At 38.9% G+C, this 27,867-nt stretch overlaps 1 protein-coding gene across 7 annotated transcripts in view; it reads right to left on the bottom strand.

Annotated features, from left to right (window-relative positions):
* Window positions 1–27,867, bottom strand: part of RANBP17 (RAN binding protein 17) — a 314,133-nt gene that overhangs the window by 39,744 nt on the left and 246,522 nt on the right. For 5 of the 7 annotated variants that reach the window (XR_004284119.1, XM_032337027.1, XM_032337025.1 and 2 more), the window contains 4 exons: window positions 23,009–23,097; window positions 14,343–14,462; window positions 11,455–11,537; window positions 1,133–1,347 (listed from right to left, as the gene is read on the bottom strand). Coding sequence is in view for 6 of the 7 variants with exons in the window: in XM_032337027.1 (XP_032192918.1) it covers window positions 1,133–1,347; window positions 11,455–11,537; window positions 14,343–14,462; window positions 23,009–23,097 (507 nt within the window). In the remaining variant the exon portion in view is untranslated. The remainder of the gene's footprint in view (window positions 1–1,132; window positions 1,348–11,454; window positions 11,538–14,342; window positions 14,463–23,008; window positions 23,098–27,867) is intronic. The other 2 variants (XM_032337024.1, XM_032337022.1) reach the window with 1 other exon arrangement.

Consider the following 27,867-nt stretch of genomic DNA (forward strand, 5'->3'; position numbering starts at 1 on the left):
GGATATTGAAGAGTCCTGTCGATGAGAACCCACACCTGATCTCAATCAAGTTTCTACTTTGTAATTTCTGTCGTATGGGTAGCCTTCATTGAGCATCCCATTCAACTACTGAGGCTAAACCACTCTGGCTTGAGATGTGGTTCTAAGACTAGCTTAGAACAGTGGAAAAGGGTTCTGCTAGTCCATTCATCCATTCCTGTCAAGGAGCATTTCTTATATGGGCTGACTTAACAAATGCCCCCTAGATCTTACTTATAACCTTGGTAGGGAGCAGGTGGAAAAGCCTGAACTAAGCCTGAGCACGAATTTGGCTGTTACGGAAGTAATTAGTGGAACCACATTGGGCATATATTAGCTTTTGTGTAACCAGGCAGGGATGTTTAAAAAAAGTCTGATAATGACACAGCTCAGTGGAGGAGCCTGGAAATTTAAATTTCCAACAAGCACCCGAGGTGATTCTGATGGGCCTCAAAGTTTGAAAACCACTGACATAAATCATAGAAACTAGATGGTAGAGTTGAAAAGGGACCTAGAGATCACTTTGTTTAATTTACTAATTTTAAAGGTGAGGAAATTAAAGCCTGGAGAAATAGAGAAGGTGATTTATTCAAGGTAAATGACTAGTGAGTGGCAGAGTAGAGACTATGCGCCCGTATGCTTAACTCTGAGTTCAGCACTCTTTCTGCCATACCAGAATTTTCACAGAAAGGAAGGCCAAAGAGTAGGGGAAGCAGACGGAGGAGGAGGAGGAAGGAAGAAGGAAGGAAAAGATTCTGTAGCCAATCCTCCATTTCTTCTCCAGGAAACAGACCTTCTTTGAATTATTAGCATAGTTGTAAGAAATTCATTGAAACTGCTAATTACATTTTTCTCTGGCTGTTGAACCTGGGGCACTCTGGATGACCCATCTGACAGACATGGTAGCTGCAGTTCCCGAAAACTGTACATTTTATTATGTACATAGAACCACTATGGTCGTTCAAATTCTGTACGTTAAATCAAGAGGCTGTCCTAAAACATAAAATGTTCTGGTGCTATTCTAACTCCCCCGGCCTCATTACAACCACTTCAAGCCCGTGGTGGTGTTACTTCACATTTCACACAAAGACTCCCATGACGCACTACTGCTTACCAGCAAGTCGCTGTGGGACACTGACAGCAGCATTTTGACAAAGGCCTGGAGTACATTGTCAAAATGGTTGTCCCCATACAACTTGAAGACGCCAAAGCTGACATAATTTCCACACAAGGCAGATTTGAGAGCTGAATAGCAGATGGAGATGCCCTTGAGTTTCATTGGATAAATCTGATCTTTTGAGAGGCTCCCAAGGGACAGGATCTGATTACCTGTTTTAGGGTAAAAGCAGAAAGAGAAAGTGATATAAGGAGATGTAATTCAAAGCAGTTATAAGGCACATTATTTAACATTTTCATTTTACTGCTAAGGTTCACTTCCTCCTATCATTGTTCGAAGAATTACACCATCCACGTGGTGAAAAATATCAATATATAAGGCAGTTTACCTGAGAAGTACAAATGTCCTAAGGAAAATCAATCAAGGGTATTGGAAAAGTTTTGTATTTTTATCTGGATGGCGATTATTATATCATTATTATATGAATACATAGATTATTATATGAATACATAGAGTATATGAATACATAGATATAATAGCTGATTATTATATGATTATTATAAGAATACATAAAAATTGATTGAGTTCATTCATTAAGATTAGCTCACTTTATATACTTTTATATGTTATCTCTTCTTCAATAAGATGTTAAGAAATAGGAGTAAATAACCAACTAAGTCAAGAGAAAAAGGCAGCCTAGACTGAGCTATAAGTTACTCTAAACTCTGGGATGAATTTTCAACAATTTTACATGAATCTGATCTTGAGTTATTTCACTTTTAGGAGCCTCACAGTTTCGGTATATGAATTAGATGAAATAAGACACATAAGTTCTTTGCACAGTGCATAACAAATGTTACTTCCTTTTTTCCTTACATGATTTTTTGGAAGCTCTCAAGAGATGATTGTTTAAAAACTGTACATAAATTCTGTGTTGACCATCAGAAGACAAAGAAATGCTTATATAATCACCTTAAGATTTTTTTTTATAGTAGTTAGTATTTATAACCAATAATTTCTGTTCTTGAAATGTGTGCTAGGTAAACATGTTTCTAGGCAATATCCAAGAACGTTGTCCAAAAAACTATAAAGTCATACATGTTTCTTACCTCTGTTTTTTCCTATTTATGTGAGTACTGCTTTTAAAATTGAAACTAAATTCAACTCAGAATATTTAGAGGTATATTGTTGTGGTGTGGTACTGTATCAATCGGGCTACATAAGAATTATATTTCCCAGAACCCATTTCCTTGTATGGTTGTGGACTAGAATTGGGCAAAAGAGAAATCATGTGAGATCTGAAAGGTCCCAGTGATGTAGCAGCCAAGTTTTTTGAAGGTCACTGTAACAGTGAGAAAAAATGGTAGAAATGCCACTGGGTTTCACTTTGTCCTTGTTCTTCTGTCCTCTGTAACTAGAACTACAGCCTTGCTGATGAATGATTCCAAGACCACCACCAACTACTTCGCAGCAAACTTCCAGAATGGCAGCTGTGCAGAGGCAACAGTCTTCCACTGACAGCTATGCTACACCAGTTCCCTCTCACCCCACATCCTTTCATGGTCCCACACCAGCAGCTTCTAGTGTGGGACTTCCTGTGAGCTCCAACTTGTCTATCCATGCCATTGTTTCAGGAAGGCCGGTGAGTGATTTTTCTCCTGAACTTTCAATTCTCCCTTTTAACCTATTTTCCCATCTTCCCCCAACATCTAATTCATGAAATAAATTCCCTATTCTGTAAATGTCACAGTGCTTGTTTCTCCCTGTTTGGGCCCTGACTGATGTGTCTATTACAGAAACCACATGTGTACTAATTGGTTAAGAAGGACCAATATTAGGGACGCCTGGGTGGCTCAGTTGGTTAAGCCACTGCCTTCGGATTAGGTCATGATCCTGGAGTCCTGGGATCGAGTCCCATATCGGGCTTCCCCCACTTTGTGGGAAACCTGCTTCTCCCTCTCCCTCTGACTCTCCCCCTGCTTGTGCTCTCTCTCTCTGTCAAAAAAATAAATAAAATCTTAAAAAAAAAAAAAAAAAAGAAGGACCAATACTTCTGGTGGACCATGAAACACAGATCTGGCTCATGGCAAAATTTCCTCCCCTTGTTATGCCTTGCTGAAACATCTCTGTGGGCAGGTTTTCTTCTGTACATCCCTATGAGCCCACAAGGCTTTGCTTATAACTTAAACATGTAAATGACAATACCTGACCAACACCTTTAGACTAGAAGGCTCAGACAGATCTTGGGATTTCCTCCATACAAATTCCGTACCCTCTCTCATGACCTCAACCTAACTTACCTTAGAGATCTATAGTAAGTTCTGTAAAGATTCAACTCAATATGACCGCATTTACTTAACAGCTGCTACTTGTGAGATGCTAGGGTAAATAAATGAATGAAATAAAATCTGTACTCTGAGGAAGTTCAGTCTGGTGAGGGAAAAAGATCTATAAATCAAGAATCCCATACAATCTGACAAACACAGAGAGCTGTGCTAAAATGTTAGGAGAACAGAAGAAGAGATCGACTTTGGGCAGGAGGGCAGTGGGGAAAGGCTTCACAGCACAGGTTATTTCTCAAGGGTCAAACACAGTTTTCCAGGAAGACTTGGAGGGGGAGGAGTGTGCACCAGGTAGATCAAACACATGGGTATGGAGGTCTGAGAAAGCAAGGTGTTGAAGAAGAAAGTTCTCAACCACTGCTATTCTACCTTTGCCTCAAATTCAGTACAAACCAAGGTAGGCATACCCTCACCCTCTCTTTCCCCTTAAAAGAAAAGCACTGCTTACGTGTGATGACAAGAGCTAGGGTAGTTTGGGGGTATGCATGGTCTACACATTTGGTTTGCTATAAAGGCCAGGGTCAAAGGGAGAAAATCAGGTCACCTTTTGGGGCCTTTTTATGCTGATGTCCTTATAGGAGAATTAAAGGTCTTATATTCTGCAGCAAAAGATGGAAGAGGCAGACCTAGAACTGTGACAGGAGAGAAATTTTGATCTTAAAGTGTTGGATAACCTTCATTAAGGATTACTTATTTAGAATCGCAACTTTTATTTCTGTGCTAAAGTTGCAACTTCATATACATAGCTTGCCTTTGGGCTGTTTCAGACACATCTGTGTTAATTTATTTTAATTAAATAAATTAATTAGTATGATGGTTACCATCATGATTTTGGCAAAGTAGAATGAGTAATACTTTCGAAATAGGAAACTGCATCTCACTGTGCTCAAGGGCCTCGGCATTCTGCGGTGGTGATGAAGGATCATGGAAGAGAAGGCTCGGCCAAGTTACTTATTCACTATAATTCAGCTCTGTTCAATATGTGTTATTATTCAACAATACTTAATTGAAATTGGATGCCCTGCCCTCATATAGCTTAAAATCTCGCAGTCAGATTCACATTACTGTAAACAAAAGTAACAGGGCCGAAGTTTGGTTTTGAAGTTCCTTTAGGGGTGTGACAGTCCTCCTTGCTTCCCTGTTGCACCCCATGCCTGGCCAGTCCCACCTCCTTCCTTCCTTGGAGATGGAAGTTTCTGGAAGGGAGATCTCCATGATATCAACGGACAGCTGGCAGTGAAGGCAGGGTTGGCCTGCCTGCCACCAAAGCCAGTGACAGTTGACACTTTGGTACCTCTGTCCCAGCACAAAAGAAAATGATCCTTTCCTTAATGAAATAAAGACTTCCAGAGTTTAGAATCAAAAGGAAAATCTCTAATTGTTTCTCACTGACTATAAGGCCATAACTGCATGCAGGGGAATGAGGTACTGTTGCATTCTTACCATTAGGTCTAGGGCGAGGGTGGGGGTTAGGGTGGGTGCAGAGGCTGCCCTAGGCCTCAGGGAAAAAACACTGTGAAGTGAACAGATGATCTAGCCAAAGGCCATCCTGGGCAAGAGTTGGGGGCACACGTGCCATGGAATTGCTTTTGCTCTAACTTGGTACAGGTGTGGCAGGAAAAGAAATCTCACTAAATAATGAGGGGGAAAAAACTGAGAAGCACAGAGGACTCCTGATACACAGAATTCAGCTTATTAGAAATATTTTCCTCATTATTAGCTTACATTGTTTGGGTTTTTCTTTTTTATATTCTCTGTCCTTTTCTGAGAAACCATTTTTGTTGTTGCTTTGGTTTTTTGGGATTAGATTCCAGCATTCAGAAGTGCCCTTCTAGACAAGTTTCAAGATCTAGATTCAGAGGATTTCCATTAAAAAATGCAAAATCTCCTCTTCTACACTTTCATCTTCTCAATGAGGCTTATCTCTGGCACTTTACTTAATTTACTGTAACATGTTTTCTAATCCCTGGTACTTCTAATATTCCTTCTCCTTTCTTTCTTTCTTCCTTTTCTCCATTGCACTTACTACCTTCTAACATACTAAATAATGTCTTTTACTGCTTTGCTCACGAATGTATCCGAAAAGTCCGGAACAGTGCCTGCTGTTCCGAGGGTATATCTGCTGAATGAATGAAGCTCACAGAGCTAAATGTACAAAGTTGCTTACTGACACAAAGAGTCCAGTAGTGAAAAATTACATGTTTATAAAAAGTTACATTTATAAAAGGGGAATAAACAAACTATAGTATGACCATAAAATGTAATATTTTACAGCTATTTAAGAAGCTACGGTAAGGACACCTGGCTGGCTCAGTCAGGGCAATGTGTGACTCTTAATCTTGGGGTTGTGAGTTTGAGCCCACATTGGTGTAGAAATCACTTAAATAAATAAACTTAAAAAAACTTAAAAAAAAGATATGGTAAATTTATATATATTAATATGGAATATATATAATGTATATACTGATATGGAATATTTATATATTAATATGGAAAAATTTATATATATTAATATGGCCATGATAAAAGTAAAAAAAGGCAAATTACATATAGCAAGTGTATTATAATATCACTTTTGGAAAAATATATCTATATACACACACATAAAAAAAGTATAGAAAACACACACTAAACTGTTAATCATGCTTCCCTCTGAATGATGAGATCATCAGAATTTTCACTTTCTATTCACTATAGCAATTTTGAAATTCTGCTGTTTGCTAATACCACGCTAATATATTATATTCATAGAATTTTGTAAAAGCTACCATCTGCTGGAAATACATCTTCAAACTTCTGGGCCTTATCCTATTCCTTCAAAAGCTACTTCCTTGTTTGACACCTCAGTTTGAGTTAGAAACTTCTTCTTACGCTTCTCAAGCATAAACGTGAGCATAAAGCAGCCTTAAGTCTTCATTTACTTGACTGAATACCCTGCTGGACTCAGCGTCATCAAGGGAAGAATCAGTAAGATTCTTTTTCTGTGTGTCTTATTTCTTTTCCTATCCCTTGTAACTTTCACAGACACATAGTAAATGCTCAATAAATGCTAGCTGCCTGGATGAAAGAATCCACTAAACAGTATACACGTGTCTGGAGATCACCTTCACTTATCTGACAGCTTACTCAGTACTTCCTGCTTGTGTGCAAAGGGGAGCTACATCCAGCATGTGTGGATCTGGCGTGGATCGTGTTCCTTGAGGTCTTGCTTTTGTAAGCCACCTGATCCTGGTGCTGGGATCCTCAAGGGGTTGATCATTCCACTGCCTTCAGAAGACTTTCATGAGCTTTACTGTCCTACTCTCTACTATTTTCTTGTCACTCTGTCACTCCAAGCAAGTTTCAGATAGGATCTATGGCCACGTGCGTGTTCCTGGACAGTTTGTTTTCCAGAACTATTATTTCCTGGTGACATTTTATGAAGTCTCTAGTTATTTCAAGACCAATGCATTCTTCAACCATCTTTTTGTAGTCATTCAAACATAAATATACAATCATAATCCTTTATTCTTACAATGCTTCTAATTGTACACGGCAGTAGTTTCCAAGCTCTTTAAAAAAAAAATATGTATCACCTTTTCAAAAGACGATCCTTTCTACAAACAAACCCTAGTGCAACTACATAGCGGGTGGTTCTGGTCAAGGTGGCGAGAGAGTGCCTTCTTCCCTGCTATTTGGAGAGCCTCCATGGTACTTTCAGAGATCTCTTGGGCTCTGCAAATCCCAGCTGGAAAACCACTGGTCTGTTTTCTAGGTCACAATAAATAACAGTGGCTTGTACATTGCTTTTCAAATCCAATTTAAGCATACGATTAAGTCATACCTTAAATGCACCCGGGGCATATATACTGCTTTAAAGAACCCTGATGTAAATTCTTATATGTAGTGAGTAATCGTAACTGTTCCATCCATTTTTAAAGTTTGGATTTTCACACACTGAGCTTTCTTAAATCAGGTATCTAAGGAAGAAATAAAAGCAGTTCCATTTTGGCTAGTCTTATGAGAATAATCCTTATTTCTCCCTTCTGTGCACTCTTCAACCAATAGATGTCACTAAAGATACCAGTACCCAGAGGCTAAGGGAAGAAAAGATTAGACAAATGGAAATTGAGCATAAAAAACATCCAGTTCTTAAAACTCAGAAGTAGGTTTCCAAAGTAATAACATTTATTACACTGCATGCAACATTTTAACCAAAAATTTAAGAAAGAAATTTCTTTTATTAAGTTGCTCAGGCTGAATGGATCACAGCACTAAGTTTTGAAATACATGTTCTTGAAGCAATTTAAAACTCATTAGAAATAATAGGCTTGGGCTAGTAGAAAATGTGGTAAAATTTAATCCTCATCCAAATGTTACCTGGGCAGTACAAACAGGAAATTGTTTTGTGCTACTGTGGCTAACCTCATTGCTGACCCTGAGCTGTAACGGCGAGAACAGCTGAGAGCTGAAGCAAAATTAAAAACTTACATCAAAGTATATCATGACAGAATGCAGATAAATAAAACAGCATATCAAAAGTATTATTTTTCTGCCAGTCTCACGGAGCAGGAAAGGTACAGGTATTCCACAAAATATGCAACAAATCAGGTGCTTAAATGAAAAAGAGTCTCCTGGCTCTGCACCACCCCAACCACTGACTGCCCAAACACTGCCCATGAGACGTGAGCAGAGAAGAAACCCAGTCAAGATGGGGACAGAAGGGATCACAGAATGTTCTGGCCTCTTTTCTCCACAGGTTTCCCCTCCCTTCCACTTGGCTTACCAAAGAAATAAATAAAGCTGCTCTTCTGTGCTCTCCCAGTCACACTCTCCCTCATCTTCTAGCCTCCTGGATGGGGACCACATGATCTCCCTCCTTGAGCACATTACAGTCTCAGAGGTAAAAGCATGAGTAATAAAACATTAAGGGGGTGAAGAGAGATCAAATCAGCTTGGCTGATGGTGGCCAGCATGGGAATCAGTGGAGGGCAGAAGACATTTTTCCACTGAGCCTTTGGTTTCCCTTAAGCTTTAGGATAGAAATCACCATCCTTTAAAGAATTGTGCTTCCTCGGAAATATCCAAGGCACGAACTTGCTGTGGCAGCTCCTAGGTAGCACTAAGGACTATGGAGCCCGATAGGACTATCATTTACAGTTATTCAGACTCTGAATGAAATTCAAATTCAACTGCTTGCTAACTATGCGAGCTTCAGTTTCTTCCTCACAGTCATCCCAGAAGCTAACTGGTCTAAGAGCTCGCCATGCTCTACTGGACTGAATCCTCATGCCCACCATATGAAGCAGGTATTCTTTTCTCCATCTAATAGGAGACCGAAGCAAGAAAGGCTAAGCAACTTGGCCAAGGCCAAATGAGTACTGAGTGGCAGAAAATAATACCCACTTTGAGGACTCAGTAGGCTAATGAATGATAAATGGTCTAGCGTAGGAGCAGGCATGTTAAGAGCTGATTAAAAAATAAAAGCTACCATTATTATGAGTCCAAGCCAAGGTGCAGAGCCTTGCTTTAATCCCCTAGTTTTTCTTTAGGGTAAAAAAAAAAAAAGCATATTGGCTTTCCTTTTCAAGAATGCTTTTTTCTCTTTTCTATTTTACCTCCTTTCTCTTCTTTTCACTCTTCCTCTCTCTCCTTCTGTCTGCTCCTCTTCTTCCTCCAATGTAATCCTCACACAGTCAAGTTTCTCAGCTTTTGCTACAATGCTTTTGCCTACATCGGACAATGGGACGGAAGACTGGGTAGCTTTTGAAGCCTATAGATTTGGCATTGTTCTGAGATTGTTTCTGGTGTCACTTGCTGGACATACATTCTGTCCTAGAGGTCCAGTAACACTGGATGAGAAAGTCACTGCTCTTATCAGTTCTACTGCAATAGTGAATAAGCCCCAAAGGAAAAATTACACTCAGTGAAAGAAACCGGATCCAGAAAAAGAAGATACAATTGTGATTCATAACAGAAATCTGATATTTCTAGAGTTAAAGCTCTATCAACTACTAAGCAATTCTTATACATATATTTTTCCCTAATAAGAAGTATTATTTCCTTTTTAAAAGCAAGGAAATAGAAGCTAAGCACTTATTATAGGCAGAAGGAAGCAGGACAGTGTGGTCCCAGGAGGAGCAGAACCAAAAAGTGATGTGGTCAGTGGGGCCCTGTCCAAAGCAAGCTGGTTCTGTGAATGTAAGAGAAAGGCTTTGGACCAAGGAAATGCATGTTCACCAAACGCTATTCCATGTCACACCCTGTGCCAAGCCCTTTACCCGGAATAGCTCATTTAACCACCTCTTCTAAATAGATGGGCAGGTCAGGAGGTAGTCATTATTCCTAATTTTGTGTATGAGAAAATTAGGAACAAAGAAGTATGGTGTCTTGAATGAGGGACATGGAGTTAATAAGGGTTGGTACTATGATTGGGACTCAGAGCTTTTAATTTCCAAAAACTGTGCCTTTTCTTTTCTTTTCTTTTTTAGTAGTCCCATACCCAGTGTGGAGCCCAGTGGGGGCCCTGAATTCACAACTCTGAGATCAAGATCTGAGCTGACATCAAGAGTTGGATGCTTAGCCAACTAAGCCACACAGGTATCCCCAAAACTATGCTTTTTCTAAGATACTGCTTTGGAAAATGTCCAGAAACGTAAAACAATGAAAGGAGTTAGATATACACTGGAAATACAGTGAACTGCATTGAGAATATTCGAGAAGAGGTTTGTTTTTACCTTTAGGAGGCAAAGCATTTCTATTTTATTTGATTCTAAAGTGTCTATTTTCAAATTGTGACAATGTAGTTGCTGGTACAGATGAATATAGGAGAGTGCAAGGTTACTGCCTTAAATAGGTGCTTTATGTAGTTTTCATACACTTGTCTCAAACTCTAAAAATCAAATGCACAGTTAAGACCAAGCATTTTTAACAAAGGTGTATAATGCATTTAGATGATTATCCAGAGTGGGTTTTGAATTGAAGTGAAAACACTTTTTGTTTTTCTTTTTTTTAAAATCAAACCAAACCAAACCAAACCAAACCAAAACAGGCTTTTCCTCTGTGATATACTTTTAGTGGTTGTTCCTATGCATATGTGTGCACACACTCACACTCACACACATTTAAAGAGGCTTTACAAATTTTGTAAAATGTTTCAAGGTGCTCAAAAAAAAAAAAAAAAAAAAGAATTACAGGTAATTTTTGAGACCAAGTATACTCAGAGTTGGCTACTGATTTGGAAAAAAAAGAACCAACAGCCAAAAAAGGAAACACAGACTAAGAGGAGAGGACCCAGGGAACCATCTCTCAAGAAGAGCACCGCATGGAGCCCAGCCTGTAGGCCGCATCCAGCCAGCGTGGGGGCAAACTAGAACAGAGGATTCTTATCCAGCCTCCCCCAATTCCCAGTTTCCAAAAAGATCTCAGAGTTGAGGATTTCCTTGATGAAGCTGTCAGAATTGGCAAGAATTAGGGCTTATGGTAGTCCTAAGGCTCAAGTCTAACTGCTAACTGAATTTTTTGGACAATAACTGAACAGGACTAGTTTTAATAGAGAACTCTGATTCTAAGGGTGCAGTGTCCCTAAATTCCCTGTCATAAAATATTTACTGCTCTTCAGGAGGATATCTTTCCAAAATTCAGTGTTGGTGACATACTAGCCTAAGCGTTCCTTGATTCACAATAGCAAATTCGGCAATTTTGAATATCTATACCTTTTCAATACTCTATCTAGTGTATTCCCTTTGCTTACTGACACTGCAATTTTATCCAAGAGATTCATCAAGTTGGTCAGGCATGATTTGTAATCAAAGGCGTGCTGCTTACTTACTTTTGATGCCAATATGATAGCTATACCTGGCTTTCCGCACTGCTATTACCCACTTCACAAATTCATACAGATAGGAAGGTTCAAAAGAACAAAATAACTAACATCTTTCTTTTCTCCAAAGAGATAAAGTTATATTGCTGAGACAAATATGGAAAAAAGATACTCACCATAAGTGCAAATCATTTTACTAGCTTCTCTGAAGAGAAGAATTCCATTAGGAGATGATACATCAAAATTCAAACGCTGGGATCTAAGAAATACAGCAAAAAAATCAGACTCTGTATGTAAAGAAACCAAATGTAGATGGAAAGTGCTTAGCGTTTCCATTGATTAGAAGTAGCAGAGTACAACTATCCCTTTTAAAAAAAAAGATTTATTTATTTTTTATTTTTGGGAGGGAGACCGTGTGCCTGCACACATGAGTGTGAGTGGGGAGAGGGGCAGAGGGCGAGAATCTCAAGCAGACTCTCCATTGAGCACAGAGCCCAGGGTGGGGCTCCATCTCACAACTCACCAGATCAAGACCTGAACAGAAACCAAGAGTCAGACGCTTAACTGACTAAGCCATCCAGGTGCCCCTACAATTACCCTTTTAAAAAAATGCCACTCCATTAAACAAGTGTTGATAAAATATGTATGCTGATTTCTCACTATAAAGACATTAGGACAATTAAGAAGAGTTAATTTCATTCATTTGCTGATTCAAAGAATTCACTTTTATCTATCAAAACTATTATCTTGACATCCTATATGGCAGACCTCCTCCTCTTTTTTCTTTTCATGCAAAGCGGTTGACAGAGAGTAATAAAGAAATACAGGGGTGTGTATGTAAGTTTATATAAATACCTGGCTAGAGGTTTGCATTTGTAACCTCCTGTAGTGCTCCATCCATATTTTTAAAACAAATTCTAAAGTGACAGAAGGCCTGTGTACTTTTAATACTACTCATATGCATAATGAATCATCTGATACTTTAGGCATATTTCAAATACATTAAATCCCATTCAGACTATAGTTTCCATGGCACATAGCTCAAAGAAAGAGAAGTCCCAAGTTCTAAATGAGAACAATTCTACTTCCCTGGTTTCCGATGGGTACAGAACAGTATGAACAGGATAAAGGACTGATAGGCCATCCTGACATCATACTTTTTTTTAACATCAATTTGTCTTTAGTTGGTTCTGATATGCCTGGTCTCTGTGCTTTCAAAAAGTAGTGTTATATATTTTTAAAGGACTAGCAAAACATATGAAAGCAGGTCTTAGCAAAGAAATGCCAAAAAAGCAAAGATACTTGCTAAAGTCCTTTTGCCAGGAATGATGAATTGTTGCTTCCCCATGCTTTTTCAAAATGCTTTAGTATAAGGTACAATGATAACTGATTAGAAATACTGTGATCTTTTGATAGTTGGCATATAATTACTGACTAAAGAAAATGAACATACATATTGGATTCTGGAGAAATATAGACAAGATAACATATTTTCTGAGATTACGGATTTTCACTAGGAACTTATTATATAACAATTATGGAAGATAGATATGAATCATTTGCCTACGGCAGGTATGAAATATATACTGCAATGATTTTTTCATTTAGTATTAAATGTTATAGCTGCAATATATAATATCAATTATCTGGTTGAAAACATCATAATCAAAAACAAATTTCTAATATGAAATACATAGGTACCCTTCCTTTAGTATCTAAGATACATATAAGAATATGAGAATAGTTTAAAAAAAAAACAGCCTCAAAAAGATTTATACTCACATTTCTTTATTTGCCAGGTCTTTTCCTACCTCTTGTTTAATAGATTTTAAATTATTACTGGGAAAAGCCCAGCACAAGAGCTGAATTACAGCTGCAGTCCATAGTCCTTCTCTGTCTGGCTAGTTCCCTTCCAACATGCAGTTTACAAAGAGGAACTGATGAAACAGGATGGCTAAGTGACAGGTAATTTGGTGCAAAGCCATATTCACAATGACATATTTTAAAGAGGTAAAACCAGTTAGCTTTCTGCAGTTTTTCTCTTTTAGCTACATCTTTGTTAATATTTATACACAGAGTATTTGAATCTCTGCTCGTCTGTGCAATTATAAGGTCAACTGGGCAATTTTTTAAAAAATATTTATGTTTTTAGGCAATTTCTAAGACATGTTGTAGTTGCCAAAAAAGGACGTGTTGTAGCTGCCATTTGTTTCAGTCTTAAAAATTTTAAAGTGTAATTAACATATAGTGTCATATTAGTTTCAGAACCACTACGAGATTACACCTTACACCTGTTACAATGGCTAGAGTCAAAAAGACAAGAAATAACAAGCAATGGTGAGAATGTGGAGAAAGAGGAACCCCTGGGCACTGTTGGTGGAAGGCAAAACGGTGTAGCCACTGTGGAAAGTGGTACGGAGGGTGCTCAAAAAATTAAAACTAGAACTACCAGATGACCCAGCAGTTCCCACTATTGGGTATTTACCTCCGGACTCTCAAATGAAAACACGAATTCAAACAGATATGCACCCTTGTTTACTGTCATCACTACTTAAATGAGAAGGTTGAGCACATAAATCATCCACACAGGTGCACACTGGCAAAGAGGAAGAAGGATAACTTAGGAGTCAAAGCAGGGACAATCCCGGGGGCTCCTGAGATGAACTATGAGTCCATGAACTGCTCTGGGTCTCAGGCTCCTTCTTCATAAAGAAGCAGCTCAACTCAGAGACCTCTAAACTTCTTTCCTGCTTCAAGAGTCCACGGAACTGCAGTTAAGCAGTGAAAGAGTTAAAATAGCTGCCCTACCTCCATCTGTGTCTTTGACTGTTTTAAATAATGGTGGCTGTAGTCTTCCATCTCATACACCTAAGTGTACTACGTTTTTCCCCCCAAGAGGTCTCGACCTTGGGGCTCTGATTCTATGGCTTTCACTGATTATTTGAAAACTTCTGGTTCCTGAGTTCTTGCTAAGCGAATATACACATACCAGGCAGGAAAATCTGACCTCTGGAGATGCCGTCAAACAGTGATTTTTTTCCCCCTCCCCCAGTGCACTTCTTACCTATTTTGCATCAGTTCTGCCATAAGTTTTAAGATGGGAGTGGTACATGTTGGCTCACCATACCACCGCTCGATCGTCCTCTGAAGAATGGGAAGATACGTGGGGTACCTTTTATAGAGCCTGTTAAAGAACTTAAGGGTCAAAAGAAGTATTGTTCCTGAAAATTGGCAGCACTTAAAGAGCAAAGAAGGAATCCACATATGCTCTATGTTTAGTATACAACGGCAATTTTATAAATTGCTCTCCCTAACCTGCACAGCTGTACATTTTGGGGGGGAAGGGGTGTAAATGATTTGTTGTTCTTTGTAACATGTCCCACACATTATGTTGCTTCATTCTTGGTATATACTATAAATAGAAGACATATTCTGAAAGAACACATATAAGAATCATGCTTAATACTGTATGAAAGGAAAATAAATTTAACGAGGATAACACATTTGGATTGTTAATACCAGTTTCTTGGGTATTAAACTACTTAAGGAAATATGATTATAGAATTTTGAAAATATATAAAAGAGGGAAATAATAATAATAAGCCCCATACATCTATCTTTCAGCTTAGAAACTACCTATTCTCTTTTTGTTTTTTTAAGTTGTTGACTTGCTTAGCTTGGTCCCACTGTAATAGCTCCAAGGAGCACTGGAGATGTTAGCTTGAAGAAAAGCTCTGGGTCACTTTTAATGTACTCAGGGTCAGCTAAAAGGTAGTCCCATGTACACCCAAGGAGAAGCTCTCAAACATCCTCAGCAACAGTAAGAAGCATGTGCCTCTGCTAAGTCAATGGCTGAGACCAGCAAAACTGGAAAACTCTGACTCACCTCTCCTGGCCCTTTAAGCCATAACTGACTCCTTCCTTGACAAAGGTACACATAAATATAAAATTAAGGCCTAAAATTGCAGCAGGAAAAAAACAAAAAACAAAAAACAAAACTCTTGATATGCCACTCCTTCATTTCCTTTTTCTTTTCCTATTCTCTAGGTCTCTCTCTTTCTGATATTTTCTGGTGTACTTGTCTTTTTGTTTCAGTGAAAGTGCTGAATGGAATCACTTAATGGCGTACCTTCCCTGTGGGTATGGGTAGAGATCTCCATGGTGAAAAAGAACACAATTTTCTTCCCTGCTCTTAGAATACATTTCAAATTCATTAGGATAGCATACAAGGCCCTTTAAGATCCAGTCCCTGCATACCTTCAGACCCCTCTCTTAGGACTCCTGCCTTATCCATGATTCAGCCATTCTTAATCCCCTGCAAATCCACAGATGCCAACTCTATTTTTTTTTTAAGATTTTATTTATTTATTTGACAGAGAGAGACACACAGCAAGAGAGGGAACACAAGCAGGGAGAGTGGGAGGGGGAAAAGCAGGCTTCCTGCCGAGCAGGAAGCCTGATGTGGAGCTTGATCCCAGGACCCTGGAATCATGACCTGAGCCAAAGACAGATGCCTAATGACTGAGCCATCCAGGTGCCCCAGATGCCAACTCTCTTGTCTCCATTCCTCTACTTGCAGCTTCTTCTGCTTTAACCCATTCCTGTCTTTCAACATCTAGCTCAAGTTGACGTCCCATGGAACAGTGAAACCTTCTCGCTTTTGTCAAAAGGCATCAATCTCTTTCTTATCTATGTTCAATGAACACTCTGACCCCATCTCTCTCTCTTTTTTTATTATGTTAGTCACCATATAATATCATTAGTTTTTGATGTAGTGTGCCCAACGTCACTAGCCATCAGGGAAATACAAATCAAAACCACAATGAGATACCACCTTACATCAGTTAGAATGATAAAAATGAGCAAAACAGGAAATGACACATGTTGGCAAGGATGTGGAGAAATGGGAACACTCTTATACTGTTGGTGGGAATGCAAGCTGGTGCAACCACTTGGGAACAGTATGGAGGTTCCTCAAGATATTAAGAATAGAGCTACCCTACGACCCAGCAATTGCTCTACTAGGTATTTACCCCAAAGATACAGATGTAGCGAAGAGGCACAGGCACCCCAATGTTCAGAGCAGCAACGCTGAAGAGAGTCAAACTGTGGAAGGAGCCGAGATGCCCTTCAACGGATGGATGGATAAAGATGTGGTCCATATGTACAATGGCATATTACTCAGCCATCAGAAAGGATGATGACCCCATGTCTCTTACAACAGACTCTACTAGGGTTGCTTGCTTGTGCTACCGGCCTGCCCATTAGACAGTGAGTTTCCAAGGGGCAAAGATTGTGTTTCCCTACCTTGCCCCCACCATTTGTTGCTTGTCCCTCAGAAGCCTTCCTGGCCTCCCCCTCTGAAGACTTAGCTGGTATGTTTCCTGTATGTGGCTGTGGTACCCTGTGCTAATGCTTTTATGTCTCTTTATCTCTCCTATTATATTATATGCTTCTTGAGGGCAGGACCTAGGCACTTGTTGTATACATGGACCTGGTACAAAGTGGGCTTCAATATGTATTTTTTACTTTAAACCTGTCAACCTAAGAATGAGGTATAGCATATTTGATGAGAAGTATCTATTTCTTTTTATCTGTGCATTTCATTTTGAAGCTTCAGGAAATAATTCATACAATGTTCAATAAAATAAGCCTTCTAATCCCTTAAGAGTGGCAAGCTCCCCCAAATTGCCAAAAGCAATACTTTTGTCTCCTCAGATATACAATGTTAAGGCTCTGTATTTGCATGTGTTGTATTTGTATATGTTGAAAGAATTTACTTAACAAGTATTTACTAAAGTCCTATTCGATAACTGTGTATTCATCGTTTTAGACTCTCTGGAGACACCAGTGAATCAAACATTGAAAAATTCCTGCCCTCATGTGATTTACATTCTAATAAGAAAAGACAAAAATAAATAAAAGACATACATAATATGTTAGAAAGTTCTACAAAGGAAAATACGGTGAAGAAGGGAGATAAGAAGTGTTCCAGTTGGATAAAAATGAAATCAATGAACTTAATTATTAATTCCATTTTGGCTGTTGTCAGATAACTTATTGCTTTTTCCATGTAGTAGAAAATACGCTATTTTTGATAGCTCACAGATACTATGTGCTAGTTGCTGCGCTAGGGGTGAGGGATCCAGAGATACGAAAGACATCGCTTTTATTCTCGGGAAATTCATCCTCAAGTCTGGGTGGTTGACATACAATAGAGATGCTCTTGAGTACCCCAATTCAGAGGGAGTGTCAGAGGAGCAGAGGTGAGAAGAGATTCCATTAAGAAATCTCCTGAGCACAAACTCCGTGATCATTAGTGGGAAAGCATCGGAATGGCTCGTCAAGAAACTGCGAAGACCCCAATCTCAGAACCTAAGACTATCGTAGGCACACACAAGCCCCTTTGCTAGGCATTCTAAAGGCATCCGGATCATCCTATTTTTCAGAGCACACTGCACTCACTATGGGAGAAAGCAGGGCGATAGGAGGGGATGCTTCCTTTTCTGTGCAGAATGAGAGTGGGGCCAATTCTAATATGCTTCTGACAGAGGTGACTGCCACAGAGAAGATGAGTGATTACTGGAAAGCAGAGTAGAGGTCTACCAAGCAGGGAGGTGAAAAGGGCTGCAGAGTGAGAGTGCCAGACTCAGATTACAGGGTGAGAAGCAGACCCCGCTCTCAGAGTTTAATTTTCCAGGGCCTGTGAGGACCATGTATATACGGAAAGCAGGAGGACAGTGGGAGCCCTTAGGTAGAAGAGGTACAGACCTAACTGCTTTCACCTAACCTTCTTGATGAATTCCTAACGTCTACATCAGATAAAGGAAAGATCAAAAGCATTAATGATAGGATGCTACCTTAATCAAGATGCCAAATAGGACACAATGAGAAGTACGGCTTTTCCTTCTTGACAACCACCACCCATCCATCCACCCACTGCGCAGTTCATATAACTTACCATGTACCTGGCCCCAAGTAAACAGAAATGAGTAAAAATGTAATTCTTTCCCTCTGGGATCTCATAGTAGGGAAAGCATGGTAATATCCTGGAAGGCAATAAAGGAGTTTTTCTTAAAACTCTTAGGGGATAGGGGTGTGAGGCTGTGATTCCAGAATAGAAACAGCCTGCTGGCTTGGAGCTTATTTTAAAGGTATTCCATGAATGCAAAACAGTATACCTTGTCTACGAAGGCAAATGCTGCTGGAAGTCTTTTCTTTATCTCCTGTCTAGCAAACGTCAATCTACCTTTCCACACCTTGCCCAACTTCCACTTCCCTGAGAAGCCTACTTATTTTTGTTTGTTTGTTTTGCCAAAAATGCCAATCTCTTCCTCTTACATGTTCATATGGTCCTTTGCATACATCTTTGTGACAACACACTATTCATTAGCATGTTATTTATACTAGTGAATATTAGTATGTTAACCCCCTAGATAGTGAGCTTCTAAAGGGCCATCTATTTTACTCATTCTGGTAAAAAGCAGTCCTTTTATTCAGTCCTCAGGCCTGACACACAGGACTTAAAACAATGCTTGCTGAAGTGATTTTTTCAGTGATTTTACTTTCTTCCTTATTTCAGTCTGTACAACACAGTGCCGATTACTTTCTTCTTGAAATACAATTCTGATTTTGTTAGTCAGAAGGACAACTGCCTCACACTATCTATAGGATAAGGGTCTAAATACCTTAGCTTGATATTCAGGGGTCCCAGGCAACCTGCATTTCCCATCATGAAATCAGTGGTACCTACAGCAAAACATCTTCTTCTCTACTCTCCTTCCAAGACCTGTGCTTGGGCCAACAGAAAACCTCTTACTTCATCGTTCCAATACTCTAATCCTACTTGTTTGGTAAAATCCAGGGAAATAGCCACACTTTGACAGAGCCCTTCCTGATTCCCCAGCTAAATGCAATCACTTTATTTGTGTCTGTTGTTATGGCACTCATCACCTTCTGTATTTTATTACAGTCATGTATGTAGGTATCTAACAGTCTCTATTTAATTATAAGCTCATTTGGGGGTAGGATTTGAGTCTAAGGAACCTACATCCGTCATGAAACCTAGCACAATCCTTAGCCAAATTTTCTGAATAAATGAGCAAATGGGATCCTTCTGTCTCATTCCATATTTGGGAGAAAAACAGACCTAACAACAGTGCTGGAGTATTTCCTTTGCGCCAGACATTATAGCGGGCCCTTTACAGATGTCAGTTCATGCGCTTCTTATACTACACCTGTGAGACAGGTATGATTAGCCCTGTTTTATGGAGGAGAAAACTGATTCTGAGACAGTGAAGAAGTTCCCCAAAGCCCCCACAGGTTAAGTGGTGAAGCCAGGACCGGATTCCACATCTGTTTTATTCTGAGGTTTGCACCCTTCTGCATACCTACACAGGGTCTAGACTTGTCTTTGTACGATATGTTTACGCATGCTAATAAACAGCACCAATGACCTGACTGAAAACCAGTGGACTCAGAGATCAGGTTATGACAATCATACACATTTCTTTTTTCTTTTTTTTCCAATTGCTGTCTGGATCCTTGACACTTAGCAGTCTAAGTATGACCTGGGAAAAAGCCTAAACAAGGTGGCTAAATGCAGTACAAGGTAAGGTGCTTTTATATTGTCGTGTTCTCACCAGAGGGGCAAAGAAGTGTATCAATGATTCCTCAATTCTTCAGCAGCGGAACAATTTATCAACATGTTTGCTATGCAGTTTCAGGCAATTTACTTTTGGAAGGACAGTGATAAGCAATGCAGTTCGTGTAGCAGTTAATGTAGTCAGTGTTTACAGAAATGTTTTTGAATTAAATAGCTAACCACTAAAATAGCATCTTATCAAATAATCGCCGTAAATAAAATGCATTTTGACTTTAAGATGACATGTGCTCTTATAGGACATTTCTTCTGCATGCTAAGGACTGTATAACGAATTAGAGAACACACATTTATGTGAATAAAAGGCAAAAATAAACTTTCCCCAGCAGTAATGTGGGAATCATCACTGACGGTTTGACATATCAATATTTCAGTAAGAATAAATGACTTTCATATCCATGTTTTTTAAAAACCATATACTTATTCATTTTTACATTACTAGAATACTTTGAAAAGAATCTATACTTTATCACCTGAAACTGCTTAAAGTATTTCAAAATATTTTAATAAAGCTTTTTGAATTATCTAATAATGTAACTTTTAAACAAATTTTACTATTATTATAAATATTTGCTCTTCATCCCTTGCCCAAAGGAAAACTATAAATCTTGTCTCAACTGAATGAACACCATTTATCATATTCATTTTGTTGTCAATACAATTATGAAAAGCCTTTGGCCTTTTCCCAAGGAAGCTGATTTGCTACTGAAACTCAATTATTATAAGCAAAGCCGGTACCAAGCCAACCCGTTTGGCAGTTCTAACACAGCTTTCTGCATAACTGACACTTAGCCCTCCACCACGGACCCTAATAACATCAACATCTATGATCACATGGAGGAGACAATAGTTTCCAGTTCAAAACAAAACATTAAGTCCCGAGGCCTTCCATTTGCTATTGTCTGCCATCTGCTGGACAAAAGTTTCATTTCAGCTAGGTGCCAAAGAGACGAAGCTGGGGAGGAAATGGAAAACAGACTTAATTAAAAACTTAAATTACAATACGTTCTATGAATTTTAGGCAGTATCAATTATGGCAGATATTTATATTTATTGGCACTGCGGGGAAACGTTCTGGACTTGACTCTTGGTTGGGACTGCAGAGGAGGGAAACATGAAGTATTAATTATTGGGCATCCTAGAGTTGCAGCTTGGTTCAAGATCACGATCACTTTTAAAGTGACGAAACTAGGTTCTTATGATTTTTCAAATAAATGAAAGTTTTTACTTTGTGAGCTTCTATTTATGTTTAGATAAACAAAGGTCACATGTGATTTCAGTGTATTCTTCATAGTTAAAAGAATTTTAGGAATTTACATATTAAAAACTACAGTCTCTCTACATGTGCTTTGCATGCTGAAATAAAGACACGGTTCTTCAATGACACAGAAAATTCTTATCTCTAATTCTTTTATGGACACATATAGCTGATGAAGTGGGTTTTATTTTTTTTTAACTTTTTTATAGATTTTATTTACTTAGTTCACAGACAGAGACCACAAGTAGGCAGAGAGGCAGGCAGAGAGAGAGGAGGAAGCAGGCTCCCTGCTGAGCAGAGAGCCTGATGTGGGACTCGATCCCATGACCCCGAGATCATTACCTGAGCCGAGGGCAAAGGCTTTAACCCACTGAGACATCCAGGCACCCCTTATGAAGTAGGTTTTATTATTTTTTTTAAAGATTTTTATTTATTTATTTGACAGAGAGAGATCACAAGTAGGCAGAGAGGCAGGCAGAGAGAGAGGAAGGGAAGCAGGCTCCCTGCTGAGCAGAGAGCCCTTGCGGGACTCGATCTAAGGACCCTGAGATCATGACCTAGGCCGAAGGCAGAGGTTTAACTCACTGAGCCACCCAGGCACCCCATAAAGTAGGTTTTAACAGTAACTAAAAATGTCAGTATTCAAATTAATGTTAAAAAAAATTTTTTTTTAATGTGTAGAGTTCCCCCTAAAACACGCCCAGATTCCTTGTTAGCTATGTTTTTGGGCTATCTGTGGCATCCATAGTGAAAAACTGCCTTTAAGAAGTTTCTTCTGCAGTTTAATTTATGAAGAAGTTTGGATAAGAAGAACCTGAAAAGAGCAACTGAGAAACAGTGTAACTTAAAAAATAAAATAACTTTAAGGCTATCGAATTCTTCTAAGGTGCTCTGATGGTTTTATATATAAAGACATGAAAACATATTACACCTATATGACTTGTATAAATTGTCACTTCCTGTTAGAATCAAGGAGGATTCATATAATATTATTAAAACAATATTAAAAGCAACTATTTATGACTCCCAAATATGTTTCAGACACTATATAAAATGTGCTACCTATTTTAATGGTCGCAGTGAGCCATGATGCTGGATGTCTCTTTTTTAAATGAGAAAACCAACTCACAGAAGTGAAACGACTTGCCAAGGTTTACACGGCAAGTAGAGAGCTGGATTTTAAGCCTGGTCTGACACCAAAGTCCGTGCTCGTCTCACTCTTATGTGAAGAGGTATTACTGTGGGGGGATGTTTGTTTGTTGCTTTGTTTATTTATGCTGTTCTCTGTACCAAGCTTTGGCAAAGGAAAATTTAGATTGTATACCAAAGGAAAAATCCTGGCCATTTATTTCCCCTTTTTCATGTATTAAAATTTTCATGATGGTGAAAAACTGTAGCATGATGAATTAAGCCTCTGAGAGATAAAGTAACCTTCTCAGCCCTGCTAATTGAGATGGAGTAGAAATTCAAATCTGCTCAAAAATGCCAAATGGTAAGATTCATTGATCCTGAGTTAAAGATGTTAGCCTGATTATCCCTGCAATCACTACATAAACAATCATTTGGGGATGTGATTTTTAAGTTGTCAATATTTAATGGCACCAAAAAGTGACCTCTCTGAGCTGGGTCTCCAAATGCTGTGCTCAGTTATCTGCACTGCTGCCACTGTGCTGTAATTTTTAGCTGATTACACATTAGTTCATTTAGCTTTGTTTCCTCTTCCCTACTGTGCCATACTATTAAACGAAAGCAAGGGGCCTGGCATCCCTCTGTGCACAGAGCTGGTATTGTCACAGTGTAATAAGGATACATCCAGTCAAACAGCATGGTGTAGCTGGTCTTTGTGTTCAGTGCAAAGGCAATCCCTCGAAGATCTCTTGCCAGCCCGATCAACATACGCTGTCAGTGGGAAAGAGACACAGTAATTGATTTTCACGTTAGCACAGAGCAGATGGAGTAATAATCAGGCAATAATGACCACATATCTGATTTTGATTCATTAGCTAAAATGTCTCGCTCAGATCCCTTTCTATAGAAAACCATAGACCCTTTTAAACAAACAGACCATCAAATCTGCTGACCAACCCGAATTCACTTCTTATAAATTGAGCTAAGTTATAATTCCAGTAGTTTAGGAACATTTGGATTCTTCATATACTTTGTTTCTGAATAATGACAATTAGGGGGAAAAAAAGCGGGGGCGGGGGAGATGAGGATTGATAATTCCACAGAACAGAGATGCTCAGGGTCCAGACATTATTTAATAATAGCAAAATCTTAACCACACCGGCTTGCACGTAATCGGTCCCACTATGAAACCTAGCGTTTCTCCTGGAAGCACACTGGAATTCAAAGATCCCAAAAGAGTCATCTCTAGTCACTGAGGACAAAGTAAAACTGGCCAGGTGACTTTTTGCGGCGATGACATTCCGAGAAGGGCATTTGCATTCCCCAAGCAAGGAAAAGGAAAAGGTGTAAGGAAAAGAGATCTATACTGGTTATTAGAAGATCTGAATTTGAGTCACAGCTCTGTTGCTTGATAAGACTTAAGGCAAGGCAACAACTTACAGTCTCAGTTTCCTCATCTATAAAAGGGGCTACTATTGCCTCTTTCACAGAGGCAGTGTGAGGAACAAATTTAATAAACGTATTTAAAAATGCCTAGCAAGAGCCCAACACGTACTAAATGTTCCATAAATATTTAGTTTTAGAGAGACAGAAAAAAACAACTTGACTCTTAAATAAAAGAGATCTGCCTTGTACTCTGGACTCTTAATTAAGCTGTCCTTAGGATGATGCTTGGGAAGAGAAAAAGAAAACCCATGAACAGATGCTAGAATGTCAGAACAAAGAGCACAAATAAACATAATTGCAAAACAAGGGGGTGGGATAATTGAGATATGCAACTGTGATTTCTGAAGGTACTGTTTCAGTAGGAAGATTCTGCCAGGAAATGGGTTCTGAAGTCTTCTGTCAGATTTTCTTTTCTTTTTCCTCACACATTGGTAAGAAATGAAAACCTCTTTATAGGAAGGCCTTTAAATGATCATCAAGGACTTGGAAGTGAATCCGAAGCCTCATCTTAATGGCTAAATAGCATCTTGAAGTAAATTAACAGTTTGTCTGTCAGAAGTACCTGCAATTTCTGATCGTCCCCCAATCCTGTACCTAAAAGGTAACTAGATATAACCAGAAGTCATCATTTATAAAATATTTAGTTTCTAACCACCTAAGCGTTTCTGAATTTCTGAGTCTGTAAACCCTGAATTTCTTCTCTGCTTCTTTAAGTGACTCATTCTTTTTCCTTTCATAATCTCACTAGTCCCTGTTAGTCTAGAATGGGCTGGCCTCCTTACAGTTCTCTCATGTGACTTGCTATTAAAAAAAAAAAAGCCATTTTGCCTTTTATGTAACCTATTTTCACCACCTGGAACCTGTTCCCCTCTTTTGCAGCTTTCCACGCTTCTCACAGGCTCTGGAACAAAATACGTCTTCTAAGAAGCCTTCTTGGAACAATCCCACTCTGAGTATTTAGCTCTGCAGTCTTTCTAAGACAGTGGGCATTTTGGCCTACTTGTATTATGTAAACTTACAGGTTACAGTAAGTCTCCACATATACATAAGGCACCCACATTCAGCTCTAAACTGGTCAAGAAGAAACAGGGGTTTTACTTTCCTTGTCCTAGCGCAAAGAGCTGTTAAAATATCTTCTGACTCTCTTCATTACACAAAAAGGTTTAACATTTATTTTATCTCAGATTTTTCTTCTTTAAAAGATGCCAAAATAATAAAATCTAAGTGCCTTGAATGTATGAAATTATATCACTGTTTAATTTCAGAAAATGTTACTATAGAGCGGAGGAAGCATGTAACAACCTAAGAACTAACTGTGTGTTTTCAGTAGTTTTCACTGGACAGAAAAATGCAGTGTCCAAGTGGGTAAGAAACAGATTTCTTAGGCTCAAACAGTATCTTGTATCTTACGGGAGCAAGAAAACTGTAATAGTCTATAGAGATACTCAAACGACACGAAGGGAGTACTTTCTTGGTGGCCAAAACATACCCAGCTCTGCTCTGGACAGGATGACTGCTACCTAGCAGTTCAACTGCACTACTAAGCCGTCTCAGAGAGCCAGAGGCAGTCTGATTGAAATTTAGGGAAGGAGCAGCCACGGTTCACCATCTCATTTAAAATAGTAAAAAAGGGTTTATTTCAAAAGTTGCCCTTCTACGGTTGGTCCACACTTGATTGATCCTATGTGTTCAGTGAGGCTGGTTTGGGGGGCCAGGTAGGTCTGGGTATCTAATCGTAAGGATTCCTTCTGGATAGTTCGAGGAGAAACCGCTCAGTGCTTCAGTACGCCGCATGGTGAACAGTTGTCTGTGTGCCAAGTGTGAGACGAATGGGCCGGGAAACAGCTGAAATGCGGCTCCTTCCACCCTGACCCCCAAAACAGGGTTTCTAATGGAAAGTCTGACAGACCCTTTACTGTAGTGGCACTACTGGGGGCAGCTATAATATTATCCTCATAATTCTACTATATAATAACAACAAAGAAAAAGAAGGTGAAGGGTCATTGTGCTTTGTCTTTAGAATTAAGATGGCTGTCTTCATCCTTACAGCATACTCTTAATTCTGGAGACACATCTTAATAACCTCTAAATAGTTCCAACAAAAGAGCCGTGTCAGAGGAATGAGCAGGCCCCAAGGTGTTTCAACTGGAGTGTTTTCATCTGCCTTTATTGCTCTATCCCTCTCCAGAATTAAGGCAATAACCTGTGATAAATTATTCAGGAACTGCTACAGGGATCAAAGCAAAATCATTCTGTTAAAGTGCTGTTTGCAACATTTGGCACTTAGTGCGAAAACTTTTAATGTGCGCATGCTGAAAATCAAGGATTTTAAATAATTTAACATTGTGGAGTTTTTACGAAGGGACTAAAGATAGCAGGTTCCTATTTAACTGCTCCTCTTCCTCTGAGACGTTTTCATTCATTTTCCTTAAACTCGATGACGTCATGGCCAAATACAAAATGATGCACGAGTCAAGGGAGTAGTGGACTATATTTCACTATGGATACAATTATAGGCGGAACACACACACATTTTGAACAAATGCTTTGGAGCCAGGACCTGTCACAGCATTTTCCTTCTTTTTCCCTTTACTATGAAAGGAAAAACCCAAGACAAAAATTCAAGGTTCTCTTCAATTTTATTAGGACTAAGTAAGAAAACAAAGCTATAAATTTAAGAGTTTTACAGCATTTCCTCCCCTCACAACCATGTTTCAATTTGGCAACACAGGTCCTTGCTGCTTCTGTTCATCCTGAAATCCGCATTTGAAAAATATCTATAAATAGGGAGTTAGAAAATGCTGGTAAGGGTTGCAAATTAAATGAATTTGGCAGTCCTGCGGCATTTTCATAGAGATATTTTAACAGCATCACCTCCTGTGGATTGGAATACTAAATACTTTATTGAAGAACAAAACAGAACTGTTTTTATCTCTAGTACTTGCAAAATGAAGTACCTGAAAGCACTTTTGCATGTATTATTTATTCATCATGATAGAAAAATAGCCGTAACCTAATAAATTACATTTAAAAGCATTTAGTGCAAAAGTTTTGTTTATGATAAAGCAACAGATTTAGTTCTTTATCGGTAGCTTAAAGCACCAAGTTTTCTTTATACAAATTAGACAGATGGTGCTTACAGTAGAATTTACTAAAGGTCTGTCACAACAAATGCAGCCAAGCTGCATATTTAATCACTGCAGAATCTTGTCTACCTGCAGCTGCCAACTGCTAATCCAATTTCCCTGATAAATGTGGCAAGAGACACGATCAGCAATAAAGAGCATCTAACTCCATTTTCCTGCAGGGCGTCTTTTGATGAACATTTAGGACGGAAGCACGGAGTGCACTGTGTGGCCTTGGTTCGTGGCAGCTGCATGCATTCTGAGGCACAGTTCTCAGGTTACTCACTTAATTCTGCCACTATCATTACGTTGCTATTGATCTCAGTAGCTGTTGCCTACACAGCATTACTCTAGATGAAGCTGAATCAGGCAGTTATCATGCATCAAACTTGCTCAAAAGCCTGGAGATTTCCCCTTAATTACTTGTGATTTTATTTGCAAATACCGTTAAAGTGTAATCAAGCAGTCACTTTCCAGGGTCGTTAAGAACTTGCTGGTTTAGGGATATATCACTGGAACTCCATTAAAAATGACTCTAGGAAGATGGTTTCTATCAAACTAGATGGGATTACATCAAAATGGCTTGGAGTATAATGAAATCTTCAAATGAGACAAATGTAATTTTTATAAAGATGGTGTTTTTCAACCTCACTGCTTCTTTCTGATATAAAGGGCACTGAGAGCCACCTTAAAGCCGCAAAGTTTTTGTGGATCCTTCAGAATATTTGGAAGACCTCTAAAAAATACAGCTAACCTGAGTAGAAACTCTGGTGAAGAGTTTTCACGAGATGATGAACACAATGAAAATCCCTAAGATCCTTTTTGGTTTTAAAAAATTCTGAGTTTTAATATTCACTTCAAAACTCTATTTCAAAAGGTATCCCATTTGGCTAATTATTCTGGTAGAAGAATTACACTAAAATAATCATCAAAGGCTATCGTTTTAATATCTGGCTTCTTACTGCATATA

This window comes from Mustela erminea, chromosome 3 (assembly GCF_009829155.1).
Source record: "Mustela erminea isolate mMusErm1 chromosome 3, mMusErm1.Pri, whole genome shotgun sequence".
NCBI classification, from domain to species: domain Eukaryota; kingdom Metazoa; phylum Chordata; class Mammalia; order Carnivora; family Mustelidae; genus Mustela; species Mustela erminea.